The following is a 17072-nucleotide window of genomic DNA, read 5'->3' on the forward strand; positions in this document are numbered from 1 at the left end:
GCGTAGCTACCGTAGTTCCACAGCATTTCTTTGCGTTTCAACGTGCTTTTTATATTCATAATTAGTCACTCCTATATTATTTTTCGTGTGTGTTTATTTTGGAGAGTTTTTTTGTGGTAAGGATGAATAACAAGCAAACCCTCGAATTAATCGAAGACTACCGGTCTCATGAATTCTTATGGAACATAAAGCCTGTCTTTTACCAACAAAAATAAAAGGAACTACGCATACCGGAATTTAGCTGCAAAGTATGGAATCACCGAAAAAGCAGTTAGAAACAAGATAAAAAGTTTGAGATCTTATTTTTCAAAAGAGCACCAAAAGGTAACGACGGATAAGAAAAGTGGTGCAAGAAGTGAAAGTCAATACGACCGTACCTGGTTTACATTTAACCAGGTGATGTTTATACATAATATAAAATATACTTAATATTTGGTCTTCGGAAATGCCATTTCGACATTTCCTGAATTTTGTGGCTAGAGGTCATCTTCTTCAGCAAGCATGTCCCAAAGTACATCCCTAACGTCGCGTCGTTTAGTAGTGTACCGGTCACCGAGGCTGAACAAAGAAACCCTCAAACTTGACGATACTGAGACTGAAAAATATTTAGTTATTTATAATATATAACCTTTACGTTCCTTTAAAAATTATAATTTAATTTCCTTTCAATAACTTATCGCCAATCTTACTTCAGCAGGTTTTCTAAAGTTGCTGTCATATTTCCCTATTAATGGCCTAACCCAAATACATTAGACTGTAATACGTACAACTCCTTTACGTTCCTCCGAACCTTAACGTTCCTCCGAACCTTAACGTTCCTCCGAACCTTAACGTTCCTCCGAACCTTAACGTTCCTCCGAACCTTAACGTTCCTCCGAACCTTAACGTTCCTCCGAACCTTAACGTTCCTCCGAACCTTAACGTTCCTCCGAACCTTAACGTTCCTTTAAAAATTATAATTTAATTTCCTTTCAATAACTTGTCGCCAATCTTACTTCAGCAGGTTTTCTAAAGTTGCTGCCATATTTCCCTATTAATGGCCTAACCCAAATACATTAGACTGTAATACATACAATTCTTGACATTTCCCGTCAATTGTGCGGAAGCAAACAAAATAGCGCCATCTAGTGGTATGAGTTATAACCACAGATTATGCCAAGAAAGGTATTTTTATAGGAATAAATCAAAATACAAATTTAGTTGTAAGCTATCTATCTATAACAACACATATTGAAGCAGGTTTTCAAAGAAAGCAAAAAACATCCGTTGCTTTCATTGACCTATCAGCTGCATACGACACCGTCTGGAGCCCATGCCAAAAGGTAACCAAATTCATTGATAGCATGCTCACCGACAGACCTTTTCACGTCACAATGGGCAACTTGAAAAGTGTCCAAATGAAGCTCAGCAATGGACTGCCACAGGGATCTGTTTTGGCACCCTTACTCTTTAATTTATACATCGCGGACCTACCTAGGACAACTTCGCAAACATTTGGCTATGCTGACGATTGGGCCATTGCAGCAAGACATAATAACTTGGATGTTACAGAAACAATACTGACGGATGACCTTGCTGTTATGGGTGAATACTTTCGCAAATGGAGGCTACGGCCCAATGCAACGAAAACTGAAGTGTGCTGTTTCCATCTGAATAATGCCCAAGCCAACAAAAAACTCTCAGTTCACTTTGAAAACAGACTACTCACTCATAACACAACACCAAAATATCTTGGAGTGACTCTTGACAGAACTTAAGTTTCAAGGAACACCTACAAAGAACGGCAGAAAAACTGAAGACGCGAAATAATATAATCCAAAAGCTATGTGGCACCACATGGGGGTCCTCAGCCTCCGTACTCACATCATCCGCTCTCGGACTCGTATACTCGGCCGCTGAATATGCTTCGCCGGTATGGCTCAATAGCAAACACACGAAGATTATTGACACACAATTAAACCAGACAATGCGAATGATCTCAGGTACAATTCAACCAACACTGAACTATTGGCTTCCCATTCTGAGTCACATTCCACCGCCGAAACTAAGAAGAAGTCATTCTCTTCTCAGAGAATATCGAAAAATCGAGGCTAACCATCAACTACCCATCCACCATGATAAGCTTGATATCAAAATGAACAGACTGCGCTCCAGATATCCTCCATTACTAAGAGCCACCTCCTTACATCAGGAACATTTCGACCTCATTAACGCTTGGAGAAGACAATGGGAGAGCGACTCACCACAGGAAGCACACCAAATGGACTGTATCGATCAGAAACCGCCAGGCTTTGAACTGCCCCGCAATACATGGACGGCGCTGAACAGAATAAGAACAGGTACCGGTAGATGTGCTGACAGCTTGCATAGATGGGGAAAGGCCCTTACTCCTGAGTGTGACTGTGGTGCGCAACGGCAGACCGTCCGTCACATTATTGAGGAATGTCCCCGAAGGCGGTACCCTGGAGTTTTCGATGAATTCCTGAATGCGACCGAAAATGTTTTACATTACATTAATACATTAGATGTTCGTTTGTGATACTTCATGTGACATGTAACGTTTTATATACTTTTTTTTTTAAATTATGTGTTCTTATTGTATCTATGCCATACGATAAATACAAATAAGTTGTAAGCTATTTTCTTTAATTTTATCTTCTAACTTTTCAATTAGCATAATTTTTCCTTTTTACTATCGTTAATTTTATTAAAATATTTATATATAAAAGCTTTGTGACAATTTGTAGGTACATACATTTTGGAGAGTTTCTTGTCACATTTTAATTTTAAATTATATTTAACATTTTCAACACTCTCTTGTATATAATTTTAAAAATACGTTTTAAATATATCATTAATTTTGTCTGAAGCTCCCCTTATAAGCACTATCAGGTGTATCCTTAGCCCTAATAATAGAAAATAAATTTTCTATACAGTCTGGGGTTAGCCTTCCTGTAAAAAGAAATTGCAGCTAAGCACCCTCTCATCGGGGTGAATGGAGGCAAGGTAATAAATACACTTTTTAGTTAATTTTGTTGCCGTCCTAGATATTTGCTGAGAATCCATTTTACCTAACCTATTTTATAAGACATTTTGTGTAAAAATACAAACAGAATTTACCAAGATTAGCTTAATTATCCAAAAGTTAACACAATTAAATTTGTATGTTTACGTTGAGAAAACGTAGTTCAACTCAAGCCGGCAGAGGCGCTAGTGGCAACGTGCTTCCAGTCTTCTGTTGGAGTTGGATGTATTATAGCCTAATGTATTTGCCTAACCATATACAGAAGATTGTCAATGTCAAAGTTGTTTTTTGAAGTCCTTGTAAAGTTTTTAAACAACACATTGTCGTTGCCTTCTAAATTCTTTAGAATATAAAAATTACGAGTTTTAGAATAACTCTTCATCCAAGTTGTTCGGTTCCATCTTTTAAGTTTTTTAAGTTTCTTTAACATCAAATATGCAATACTTAGTCCTCCTAGCAAAATAGCGTCTCCCTCCCCATTGAAAAATCAAGCAGACATAGTGCACAGAACAAATTCTCGAACTCAAATGTCCAAAATAAATATTCTCTTTTAACAAGTTTTGTTTATTGTTTTTTTTTCGGCAAAAATACGCTTCAACTTCAAATGTTATGGGTTTGTAGACACCTAAAGGAGACGATAGACAAGTACTAAAATATTATGCTAAAAATTAAAAATTATTTTAAAACTTTTGTTCTGTTTCAAAAATTATGCGATACCTACTTTTTGTGATTAGGTATAATAATAAAGTAGACATTTCCTGTGATTAATTACTTATTTGAATTAGATTACTTATTTAGTGTGTACACTTTGTTGATAGTTATATTTTCACACCTAGCTTGCGGATATTCATGGTGGAATAGATACTCAGGTATGTTTTTATTACCTACCTAATATTGATGTTGTGTTAATAGTAAACTCACTATTATATTATACTTTGTGAAATATTGTTTATTATTGTAGATGTCGGTGGAGTGTTACAAGCATATTCTGGCGTAATCGATGACTAAGATTATTGCATTCTTTGTTTGAGTTAAATTATTTTTTAATATATTAAGGTCCAATCTTGCACAGTGGTGTTGCGAAAGAAAACAGAATCGAAGCAATCGCCCTGTTAATACATAGACTATGTATATACCAACATATGTTAAATAATATCCTGAATGTTATAACTAAAACTCTTCAAAAACCTACATATATATAGGAGGCTAACCGTATCAAATGAACAACAAGGTTTTCATTCTGAACACTGCAGTATTCACCATAGAGACGAGAAATCCTTGGAGTATATCCGGGCATATCTGAGAAATTATTGAGTATAATCGACTAGCGCTTCTAAGTCTGATCGACTTACAGAAAGCATTCAACAAAATAAGATTCAAATATGTATATTTTGTATATTAGAGAAATTTCCGTGGATATCATAAAAACTAATGGAAACATCTACCAAAACAACAAGAAGGAAGTCAGAATATATGGACAACTTACGGAACCCATAAAAGGCAACAGAATACGACAAATATATATTAAGTCCTGGTATCTTCAATTTATTTAAAGATGAAAACATCAAAAGCGTTAACATAGAAAGTGGACACATAATGAGGAAAATAGAAGTCAAATTACATTGGGATTACACTGTCAAGCTATGGAGACCTGGAGAGATTCTGGAGAGACAGAAAAGTGAGAGAAAGTACAAAGAGCAAAGACTTAAACAAATACTATTGGAAACGGCTGAGATAGTCAAAATATTAAGAGAGATTGTACGAAAGATGTACTAGTATTAATCCGCCAATGAACAAAAGTATCGTTTATAGTAAGGTATCATAAGTAAAACTTATGATTTATAATAACAAATTTCATTTCGATGGTTTTCATTTATTCTTTTTTAATCTTGGTTGCGGATCGTCTGTTTGGCGGAATTTGCGTTTGCTTTTCAGATTTTATTTTGTTGATCTTCTAGTATTGGTTTATTTTCTTCACACAATATTGCAAGTCCACTTCTCTCGTACTTTCACTATGTAACTATGTTAAATTTGTGATTGATTTTTTTAGCTTTCTACAGTGAAAGTTAAAGCCAATAATAATGGAATTGTGATTCGAGTTAATATCTGCTCGAGAAAAAGCAGTAACAGAAAACTACGCTTTATTAAGGAGTTAGCCTAATAAATAAAAAAAAATCAAAATGTAACTCCGTACAGGTTGGAATAAATTTTATATCAAAGTTTAGGTGAATACAAAAGATATTTTCGAAAAAGTATCCAAATCATATGAGGGGATCATTGTTTAAATAATTAAAAAGGGGTCATTTTTGCACAATATTTACTTTTTTAATTGCTGAGGTAATTTACATTTTAATGAAGGTCTTTAGGTTTTTTTTCTACAAAGCTGAAGGACAAATCTTTCACCTAAGACTTAATAAATTAAATTTGACCTCCTATTTATTTAAATAATTATATATACTTAAAATTTAAAAATCAAATTTGCAAAAAAATATTTTTTGCGTTTTAAATAAGCCCTATAAATTTATTTTATTTAATAGGAGAAGTTGCGCTATGTTACCAGTATTAAGCAAAAAAAAAATGGTTAAATATTTAATAATTTATGAGATATTTAATTTGTTTATCAATTGTTACTATATTTTCAATTGCAAAAACGCGGTTGTTACCAAAAGAATATATACCTGCTTAAAATCTCATTACTTTTATTTTTATGTATGATTGCGATACATGTATTGATAAATTCAAATTTCAATTTAACTCCCCTCTAAAATGACGTTTGGAAATTGTTCTAATTTGTTTATAATTTGTTTTTTTAATAACGTCGCGGGGATTAAACATTTTGAAATGCTGTTCCAATAATCGGGTTCCTTAGAATTTTTCACTAATTAACAATTTTTTTGTTGTTTTTTCTTCTTCTTCTTTTTCCTTATAGTAAAAGATATAGTTTTGCTTATACAGGGGGTTTCATTAAGAATGTCCAATCTCTGAGTTGCCGATTCTAGACCTTAAAATATTAAGATTTAACCAAAATCCCTTTAATAAAATATAGCTCCTTATTGAGTTACAGGGTGTTTTATTTAAAAATTTAAAAATTATTTTTGCTCAATATTTTAAAACTATTCGACATATCCTTTTCATACTTGGTAGAAAGTGTAGGTACTATACACCCTATGAAATTATGTTAAATACCGGTTTCCGGCTATTACCAGAGGCGTACGACAGGCGGACAGGGGAAAGCAAATGGTTGACCCTTCCCAAATTCTACGTCACTGGTGAAATTACCATTTTAGCACAATTTTTAAATTCTCCAATACTGTATATGCAAATAACATCCTCTTTACTCGTAACGATAAAGTCGTTAGTTTTCGAGATATTTGAAGTTAAACATGTAACGGCACAGTTATTTAGTTATTTTGATTAATATATTGTGCCGCTTAATTTTTAGTTTCAAATATCTCAAAAACTAATGATTTTACGTTAATAATGAATAATATACTGTTTAGTCTTAACGATAAAATCATTAGCTTTCGAGATATTTGAAATTAAAAATTACGCGGCACAAAATCTTAATCAAAATAAAATAACTTTGCCGTTACATGTTTAACTGCAAATATCTCGAAAACTAATGACTTTATCGTTACTATTGTTTGTTTTTTAACCAAGAGGAGTGATTCAAATTTACCGCTCCGTAATGCTTGTTTCTAATTGGTCCAACCGCAGGCAAGTTTACTCCACTGTTATTAAATTTTGACACTAATGACATTTATGAAATTTTGGCCCTTCTGTCATTTTATAGGTTAATTAAGTATATCGGCGACTTTTTGTGTTTTCTGCATTATTCCTTTAATTTTTAGATTTTTAGTCTACTTTTATATAAAAACAGTTGTTTTTAGAACTCTTTAGCTATGTGTTAGTATAATATATTATGTATGGATTATCATCGATATGTCATATGATCAACAAAAAACGAATTTGGTGACTTTTCTAGTAACTTTCTTGGGTGTGAATCTGTCTTTTTAGTTTACTCCTCTTGGTTAAAAAATCAACTATAGTGAAAAGTAAGTTATTTACATTGAGAGTATGGGAGAATCTAAAAATTGCGCTAAAATGGCAATTTCGCCAGTGACGTAGAATTTGGGAAGGGTCAACCATTTGCTTTCTCCTGTCCGCCTGTCGTAGGCCTCTGGTAATAACCGGAAACCTGTATTTAACATTTCATAGGGTGTATAGTACCTACACTTTCTGCCAAGTATGAAAAGGATATGTCGAATAGTTTTAAAATACTGAGCAAAAATAATTTTTAAATTTTTACATAAAACACCCTGTAATTCAATAAGGAGCCACATTTTATTGAAGTGATTTTGGTTAAATCTTAATATTTTGAGGTCTAGAATCGACAACTAAGAGATTGGACATTCTTAATGAAACCCCCTCAATAAGCAAAACTATTTTTTTTACTATAAGGAAAAAAAAGAACAAAAAACGACAAAAAAATTTGTTAATTAGTGAAAAATTCCCAGGAACCGGATTATCGGAACAGCATTTCAAAATGTTTAATCCCCGTGACGTTATTAAAAAAACAAATTATAAACAAATTAGAACAATTTTCAAATGTCATTTTAGAGGGGAGTTAAATTGAAATTTGAATTTATCAATACAATTATCGGAAATATACATAAAAATAAAAGTAACGAGGTTTTACACAGTTTTATATTCTTTTGGTAACAACCGCGTTTTTGCAATTAAAAATATAGTAACGTTTGATAAACAATTGAAATAGCTCATAAATTATTAAATATTTTTTAATCAATTTTTTTTTTGCTTAATACTGGTAATATAGCGCAACTTCTCCTATTAAATAAAATAATTTATAGTGCTTATTTAAAACGGAAAAAATACTTTGTTGCAAATTTGATTTTTAAATTTTATATATAATTATTTAAATAAATTGGGGGTCAAATTTAATTTGGTAAGTCTTAGGTGAAAGATTTGTCCTTCAGCTTTGTAGAAAAAAACCCTAAAGACCTTCATTAAAATGTAAATTACCTCAGCAGTTAAAAAAGTAAATATTGTGCAAAAATGACCCCTTTTTAATTATTTAACCAATGATCCCCTTATATGATTTGGATACTTTCTTGAAAATATCTTTTGTACTCACCTAAACTTTAAAATAAAATTTGTTCCAACCTGTACGAATTTACATTTTGATTTACATGTAGTGTAATCTTATTTTACTAGACTAAGTCTAATTTCGAAAAATCCCGCCGGACGATGTCTGTGTAAAGACTTCGAGGGTTTAATTCGTAAAAAGTATTTTTAATAAGGACTTCTTCGTCTCAAAATTGAATTAGCATCTTCACGATCTCTAATCCGAGTCTAGCATTTCGTGGATATGGTTCCACACACGATATGTCCAAACAATACGATATCAATAAGACTTGAACACCTAAACAAGACTGATAGACGATGAGTTTGTAATTATGGATAGACCATTGCAAAATTTATGTTCTGTAGTAGTTAAATTTGCGGGATATCTGTTCGGGGACTATTTAATACCAATATGTATGCTGCGAACATACTTGTTACATTTTACGTTAATCTTATTAAAAACTGGAAAATCAAGAAAGATAACGCGGTTTGGTGTCCCGCGACAAACAAATTTAATTGAAAATACCGTGTTGATGGTTCACTGATGCACTACAGAAATTTTAAGTTTACAAGGCAATGTCAACACAAATTAACCTCTACCACATAAATAAATTGATAACTGATATGAGAGAAGTTTGTAATGATTGCTAGTAAAGTTTGCAGATATATAATATTTTCATCGATTTTATCAATGTTTGGTTAGTCTTTAATTTATAGATTTTAATGAATAAGTTTTATTTAAAAAATGTACTATGCATTATATTAAGACTAGACTAGCTCACTCCTATGAAAATTGTTTTACTTTAATTTTATAAACCATGTTCTTTCGCTGCTGTCTAATCATAAACGGCATTGGACGATAATTAATCACAGTTCGAACAAAAATTTTTCAACCCCATCAGAGTAATATTTCATAAATGGAAACAAAATCACTTAACTATACAGTACGCTGCAAACGCATGGCATGAATTTATTATTTCAGAAACAAAGGACTTAAAAAACACGTCAATTTTAATTTTGACATACATATATCTTGACCCTCCAGCTCCAATTTATATCTTAGTAGATTTATTGTTGTAACCATGCATTTCGTTTTTTTTTTTGGTAAATTTACATGTTAAATTTTCTGGTGGTTATATTAAATTGGTGCAGCATACGTTATCAGTCATCTTTACTAGAGAGATTAGTATTGAGCCGTCTGCTTAACAGATTATTTATAGTTGTTTTTCTCCCATTTGGTATCCTTTTTTAGTTTTGCATTAAAATTGTGCGGTTAAAATATTTACACATATTAATGAAACACACTAATATGTTTGTACATTATAATTAAGTGTTGTTTTACAAAAATAATGGTTTTTTTGTCGTTGTCGATGTTTGACTTCTATTTGGCGTACACACTTCGAAAACATGTGCATTCATTGTAACCTAAATTTAGTTTATAAATATGTACCTATATAATATTCATTATGTGTATCAATAAAACAACTTTTTTTTTGTTAATAGCCTTCAGAAGCTTCAGACACAAAAATACAACTCCCCGGTTTGGAGGAAGAAATTAATGAGCCGCCAGCAAAGAGACTGAGAGAAAGAATAAAATTGGACGTTGATAAGTGAGAGTGTATATAAAAACTAAAATATTGTGTGATCTTTAGAAAACACAAATTGACAAGATCCAATAGTGCTTTTTCAGTAACCTATATTTTTTTCAGAAATATTATTTTAAAGTATACTATCTTCAGTGTGGTTACATAATGCACCACTTCTGAAAATTCATTTTTAGTCAATCGATAAATTATATTCAAACAGCTAACAATTTTACAGATTTAATGGAAATTTCTTCGCAAATTGTTTTTAGAATTGCCATGATGGAATATCCTAGCAATATTTGCTGGTAAAATGTATTAATGGATATATCCAAATCAAAAACTGTATTACCGTTTTTAATATATTTGCTACTGAGGTCCATTTAAGAACAAATTATTTTTTTATTTTCACACATTTTGTACTTACTGTATTAAATTATTGTATAATAAAAAAGCAATTTTAGTCTATTTAGTAATTTCAAAAGTCAATAAAGATACTGGAATCGTCTAAAACACCTTGATTGTATTAGTTTTTACATTGATTACATAATTTAGAATGTCAAAAGAATAAATAGTTGTATCAAATTTTTGATATTTGGATAAAAGTATAGCAACATATTGCTTTTTTATTTAAATGGGAAACAAGTTGTCCGATTATTTCTGGTTAAGAGTATTTATATAGGTATGATCTCTAAAATCACAGCAATATTTCAGAACTTAAAAAAAAACTTTAATAACGTTTAAAATAAATATTTATGATTATAAAATATTGACGAAAATGAATGCGACAAAAGTAAAGCAATACATTTTAATCAACAGGTTTTTATTTTTACAACAAACAGAATTTGACAAATTTAATAACATTAATAACCAAAAGTATCAAATTATAGTTTATAAAATATCCATTGTTATTTATTACTTGCTGACAACATCGCGGTATTGGGACAATTAAGTTTTAATTGACTTGTCCAATTTTATCTGTCAAGGACTGTTTATTTAAAAACATTTTGTGTACATATACGACGTTCTACTTCTTCCAAAAACTTTTCAATTGGGTTAAGGTCATAGGATGGTGCTGAACACTCCAAAACTCGAACATTATTTTCTTGAAACCACTCTTGAACAATTCACGAAGAGTATTTTGAGTCGTTAGCCTGTTAGAAAATAACACATAGTGCAGTCAGTGAGGGTATTTGACTCTGAATTCCATCCTACTGCATCAATTCACTTGATATTTTCACTTTAAGGCCCGCATGCTCATTCGGAGTTCAACGTTATTGCCGAGTGTAAGTCATGAAGTCCGTACCACCGTACAACGCACTTCATACTTTGAACTCGGTTATGGCGCTGAACTTATCCTTTCAGCCCTGAATTATTTTTTGTTGATATGAAAATGTTTCATTAAAATTTTTGTTTCATTCATTTCTTTTTTTTTGTTCATATTTTCTTCAATTGGACACTTAATTAATACTGAAAATATTTTTTATAAAATGTTTGCTCCTCCACTTTTCATTTTACAAATTGGTGGCAACTGCCTCCAAGAGGTTATTACGACATAAATAAATATAAAATAAAGTTAATATTTTATTACAGAAAAAGCATGTATAAAAATATGTTATGTTTTATTGACGTATTGTATGATAATTTTTGAAACAATTTCTGTCTTTTAACAAGCACAAGAAGACGTTACACTTTTCACACATCGTGCGTGATCTTCCACTGCATCCTTGAAAACCGCAACGCTGTTCGTGACCTTTTGTAAGAATTGGCCAGTGAGAAATTTCATCATATCTAACTTCGCTGACAGGTTGTTGCTGTTTCATTCGTTTAGAAGGTTCTTCTTTTACAAATGTAGAAGGGGAACTTCCAGGTGAATCATTAAAAGGACGACCTCTTTTCGGTGTTCTTTAGAGAAAGCTAAAGCTTCCGCAACGTAAAGAGTGAATTCCAATAAATCTATTTTCTTATTTTTAGGTTCATTTTGATTATCACGACGATACTCCAACCATGAGTTGCACACTGCAACATTGAAATAGTGAAACATTACCCGCAGAGTCCACTTCTTACTTCTAATAAACGTTCTATAAAGTGATACAAGGAAATCATTTTTATCCACGCCGCCCATGCTTTGATTGTAAAGTTTAATTACTGCTGGACGTTCAACTTGTACATACGTTTTTGTTTTTTTATCCCAACGTTTGATGGTATCAGTAGGCTCTACGCCTATAAAATTTGTGCCCATATTTACGACCTTATTATCAAACCATCTCACTACAACAGTATTTTGATCGGAAGTGATTTTGGAGTTTGAACTTCCTCTTCCTGATAGTTTCAGTTCTTTCTCAGAACAAAGTGTACAGTTTCCCATGCGATTTTGTCTAATAGTTCCAGCAGCAAATATTCCTCTCGTCCGAAGTAATTTTAGTAATTCCATTGAATTGAAATAATTATCAAAGTAGAGCTTATATCCCGAATTATCTGGCAATCTTTGCGATAGGTATAGAACAAGTGAAGTTGTAGAATTGTAGTTCATTTCTACAGACATAGGTAATGTAGTTGCACCTTGATAAACTACCGATCGGTATATTATTCCTGATTCGCCACAAAAATTAAATACTTTTATACCCCAAGGATTTGGCTTGCATCTAATATACTGTTTTACAGAAAATTGTCCCTTGAATGGTATAATTGTCTCGTCTATGCAGTTATTTTTACGTAAACTTTCAAATCGGTTTCGGGACATACCGATATCTTTAATCAAATGGAATTGTGTACGGGGAGAACAATAAAGTCTTAGTCTCGGAAAATTAATAATTCCCATTACAATATTCAGGGCAACTAGGCGGCGTATCTCATTTTCGTCAGTACTGAGACTTCTACCATTCTTGAAAACAGAATAAGAATTTGTTTTTTCAGATAACTCCTGGAATATTTCGGGTGGAAAATAGCGCGAAAAATAACTAAATGGTGTCTCTTCTGAACTATCAGTTTTATCATAACTAAAATTGCTTTCACTTGATGGATCGAAAATGCCATTTGGTGGTACAACTTTTCCACGTTTTCAAATACTTTTTTGTTTTTCCACTTTCTTAGTCTTTTGAGGAATTACTTCTTTTTCTAATGCTACTTCATCCTCATCTGATGTTGATAGATCAGCCTCTTCATAATCGGGATCTCCATCATCTTCTATATCAGAACAGTCGTCATTCAGGGCAGCTAATGCTTCTTCTGCTTGGGCAAGGGTAGCATTAACTTCAGTTTTCCCTTTCCCGTAAAATGCAATTGTTGGAATCTCATCTGCAAAGATTTCATTGTTGAAAATCTCGTCATAAATTCTAATCTATTTAATCCACTTTTGTAACTGTTGACACCTACTGGTGGCATTTGCGTACGCCTTTTTTAGGACCACACCATAAATTAACAAATGCAATAACAATTACAATTTATTCTTAAATGAACTTTTCATAATGTTAGTTAGTAAGTACCAACATCTACATGCAGATTTTTGCAACACAATAGCAATATTATGACAAAAAAATAAATACTTACCAAGAAAAAAAGGGTCACGTTCACACGCCATTACTTGAAGTATAAAAACAATACCTGTTTACATTCAAAATGCCTCAAATACATATAAATCAACTTATATACGGACTGTAGCCGCCCTCTATTAGATTTGCATTGAAATTAGATAATACGTATCACAGATATCCGTGTGTAATTTTAGGCTTGGCAATTGCCACCGTCAGGGCCGAAAGGGTTAAGTTGAACTCCAAATGAGCAAGCGGGCCTAAGTAGGGAATAGCTCAAGAAACAAAGTCTACCCTATATCCTAGGGCGCTTTTATCTTGGGGGTGAAAATTTTTTTGGTGAAAATAGCCACGGAAGTGACTAGAGAACCTAATTCCATTGATTAATAACTACATAGATACCTCACCTTTAGGTAAAACCGAATTCAGTGTTAAACTCCGCCCACTTACACCTCTTTGCCCCTCAAGTCTAAGTACTAACTGGCTGGACGGTGGCGACATTTATTGAAATTTTTGCCAAGATTGAAAAATAAATTTGAGTCGCTTGGCTGGCGTAATAGACAACGATATAAGGGTAGTATTCAGCATTTTAACAAATAATTTTAACGCGATTGTAATCTCTATTTTGGAATTCCGATTTTACTTCAGATAAAACGCTAAAAATTGAATAATAAAAATAGTGAAGAGGTTTCTTAAAAATTATTTAATTATTAATACACTACAAAAAAAAAACAACAAAATAGAAAATACATAATAAAATTAGCAGTGATAATTCACATGTAAATTATTTTTTGCAATTTGTAAAATAATGATATTTTCAGAACTAATGCGAAATAAACTATTTGAAGTTGATATACAGAATTTCTTTCCAGATCTAACCCATTCACTCCAGGTAAAATATTGCAAAACCTCTGAATTTTAAAGAATCCATTGGATTGACATGAAATTTGGTATACATATATCTTGATAAAATGACAGGGAATTTCCAACATATAAATAGTTGAGGGCCATCTGCCTAGGAACAATAGGTAAAAGCTGATAAACGGACAGGATTAGAAAGTTTAAAACATCACTAATTAGATCATATTTCAAAACAAAGTAAATAATTATATTTGAATGTTAATTCTTTTCAAACTAAGATAGTAAAATTAAAATTTTAGGAAAAAAAGATATTTATTATTTCTTGTTCTCAAGAAGTACTTTCATTATTGACAATATCGAAACATTTTATTATTAAAAGTCGAGAACAATTAAAAACCACGTTCATGTTTATATGAAAGTACTTTAAAAATGAAGGTATATTACTCTTGAGAAGAATTAATATTTTTTAACAAACTTGGTATACGACTCATAATATTTGACATCTGATTATTTCATTTTGAGTTTTAGGACGTGCAAGTTTTTATCAATAATACATTTTTCCCTAAACTGAATAAAAAAGTTTCCATATGATTCCAAGGTTTTAAGACATACTGATATTGTTTTCCTGATATTATAAAATACTTGTTAATATCTACTGTATATATAAACTAAAGCTAATAGTGTAGTTTAACATTCAGTTGAGTCCACGATTATTTACCCGTGCGTCATTAATACCTGACGAGATAAAACACATACTTTTGATCTAGCATCATTCTCTTCCACGCATGAAACTAAAGACAAACCAGCTACCGCCTGTTATTAAGTAAAAACACATGTTTTTTTATGAAGGCACTAGACTAACTCTATTGCGCACAATAGAGAAAATATTTTCTAGAGGATTTTGGTTCAGAAAAGATGTTAAAAGATATGACACATTATATTATTTTTGAAGTTCCTCCCACAAACATAAAACTGACAAAATGGTCCACTGAAAGCCGTGTAGACAGTGAATATTATTTCTCTCTTTTGGATTTTCAAAAACTTTAATTTTTTTTAAATATTCTAAACCTGCTTTTAAGTTTTCAGTTGACTTGCTTAAAGTTGACATTGGCTTTCTGTTTGGATTACTATCACTACAATATTTGCTGTTAAGACCATCAAAAATATTATTTATAATTTTCAAAAATTCGGCAGTAAGAGAAGCCGTTTTGGTGTGTAACTGCCCTACAGACATTGCTGTTGATATTGCTGAGGCAATTGAGTTGGAAAAAATTTGTGCTGCTAATTTTACACGCATTTTTTGAAAATTATTAGGGTTTATATGAACGTTTGTCATTTTCACCATGCATCGTGCTCTCACACTGGTTCTATCGATGTTGTATGTGTATTCAATATCTTGCCACGATATTTGTTTAGAATCGGCAAAAAAGTCAACTTTTTGTTAAGAAAATTATTTCTTAAGGCCGCGTCCCACCATCAAATAATTGGATCAAACTGGTTTGAGCAAACTGAAAGTGACAGTTAGTGACGTCACATCCTGAGTGTTCATTGTGGATAATAATGAAAAATTTTAATTTTAAATAAAGTACAAACAAGTTAGACAACTCAATACAAAAAATTTGATCAAACTAGACTGATAGTGAGAGCACAGATTTTTAGAATTTCAAAGAACTGCAATTGTGACGTCACTGTGACGTACTTCTGGAGTTTGCTCAAACTGTTTGATCAAATTATTTGATGGTGAGACGCGGCCTTGAGACTTTTTAATAAGTGGGGTGTATCGAACACAGTGAAAATCCTCTGATTTCCTATTTCTATTGCAGGCTGATCCTTACATGCGCCTAACAGCTTAAATAAAGCTCTATTATTAGATGCTTGATCACACAACACTTTTGGTATATACCCAATATTTTGTAATTTTGAAACAAATTCAACTACAATGTTTTTTAAGTTGTCGCTATGTATTGGACCACCTGTAGCAAGCCGCGTAGCCTTATCTAGCAAGCTGCGCATCATGAAAACCAGACCTGTGTTGGCAAGTTTGTTTGTTCTGTTCTTCCTAAAGCACCTAAATCTTGAAACCCTTCTATAATGTCATCTAATTTATTGTACTCCAATTGTTTTTTCAAAGAAATTTCATCAAACATTAACACACAAATTTTTTCCCACTCACCCATTGTCTCTACTTTTTTCTTCAACTTGTCAATTAAGGAAATGTTTAAACCAGTTCTTAATTTTATGACACGCAACCAAGTTTGAATTGTTTTTAGTGAAGGTAAGATGTTTAGTAAGTTAAGAGATCTAATTAAAAATTTTTAACAACTAGGAGACTTATAATAAATGGCCAGAGCTAAATCCTTTTCATTGTGACTCCATTGTGAACGAGTTTTGTGTGAAAACTGCATATTAACAAAAGTGTGCACGTATATGCTTTTATTTTCTAACAGTACCTCTATCATGAATTTGGTTGCCGATTTTCTGTTTTTTGTTCTTCTACAACGCTGACTGTTCTTCTGACGGCACTTTTTCTTTAAAGCATTTACTTGATACTCCAATTTTTTTACCTTCTCCGTCAATTCAGTTTCAAGTTTTGTGAGCAAATTAATATCAAAACTGGAAATATCACTGAGACTACTACTTGATCTCTTAGGCGATGGAGTTGACCTAACCATACAATCGCCACTTGTAGATTTTTTACGTTTCGTACCGCAATAAACGTATGTAGAGCATAATACTGGTGGGGTATCACCTAAAATAGGTAATCATTGAAATGTATGTGTAATAATTTTAATTAAAGCAAAACAAGCATCTCCGTTATTTCTGGAGTGATACTAACAAAGCATTCATATTTAAAAAAAATCTCTTTTGATTTAATTGTATAAAAAATATATAAATCACTCAATATCAACTGATTTTATATAAAATATA

General features: G+C 32.0%; 1 protein-coding gene across 1 annotated transcript in view; it reads left to right on the plus strand.

Annotated features, from left to right (window-relative positions):
- The window catches only part of LOC126884314 (sister chromatid cohesion protein PDS5 homolog B), a 120068-nt gene extending 109503 nt beyond the window's left edge, over positions 1–10565 (plus strand). The window contains exon 7 of the mRNA XM_050650252.1: positions 9674–10565. Coding sequence (XP_050506209.1) covers positions 9674–9784 — 111 coding nt within the window. The 3' untranslated portion in view covers positions 9785–10565. The remainder of the gene's footprint in view (positions 1–9673) is intronic.
- The last annotated feature ends 6507 nt before the right edge of the window (positions 10566–17072 follow it).

Source organism: Diabrotica virgifera, chromosome 5, assembly GCF_917563875.1.
Source record: "Diabrotica virgifera virgifera chromosome 5, PGI_DIABVI_V3a".
In the NCBI taxonomy this organism is placed as follows: domain Eukaryota; kingdom Metazoa; phylum Arthropoda; class Insecta; order Coleoptera; family Chrysomelidae; genus Diabrotica; species Diabrotica virgifera.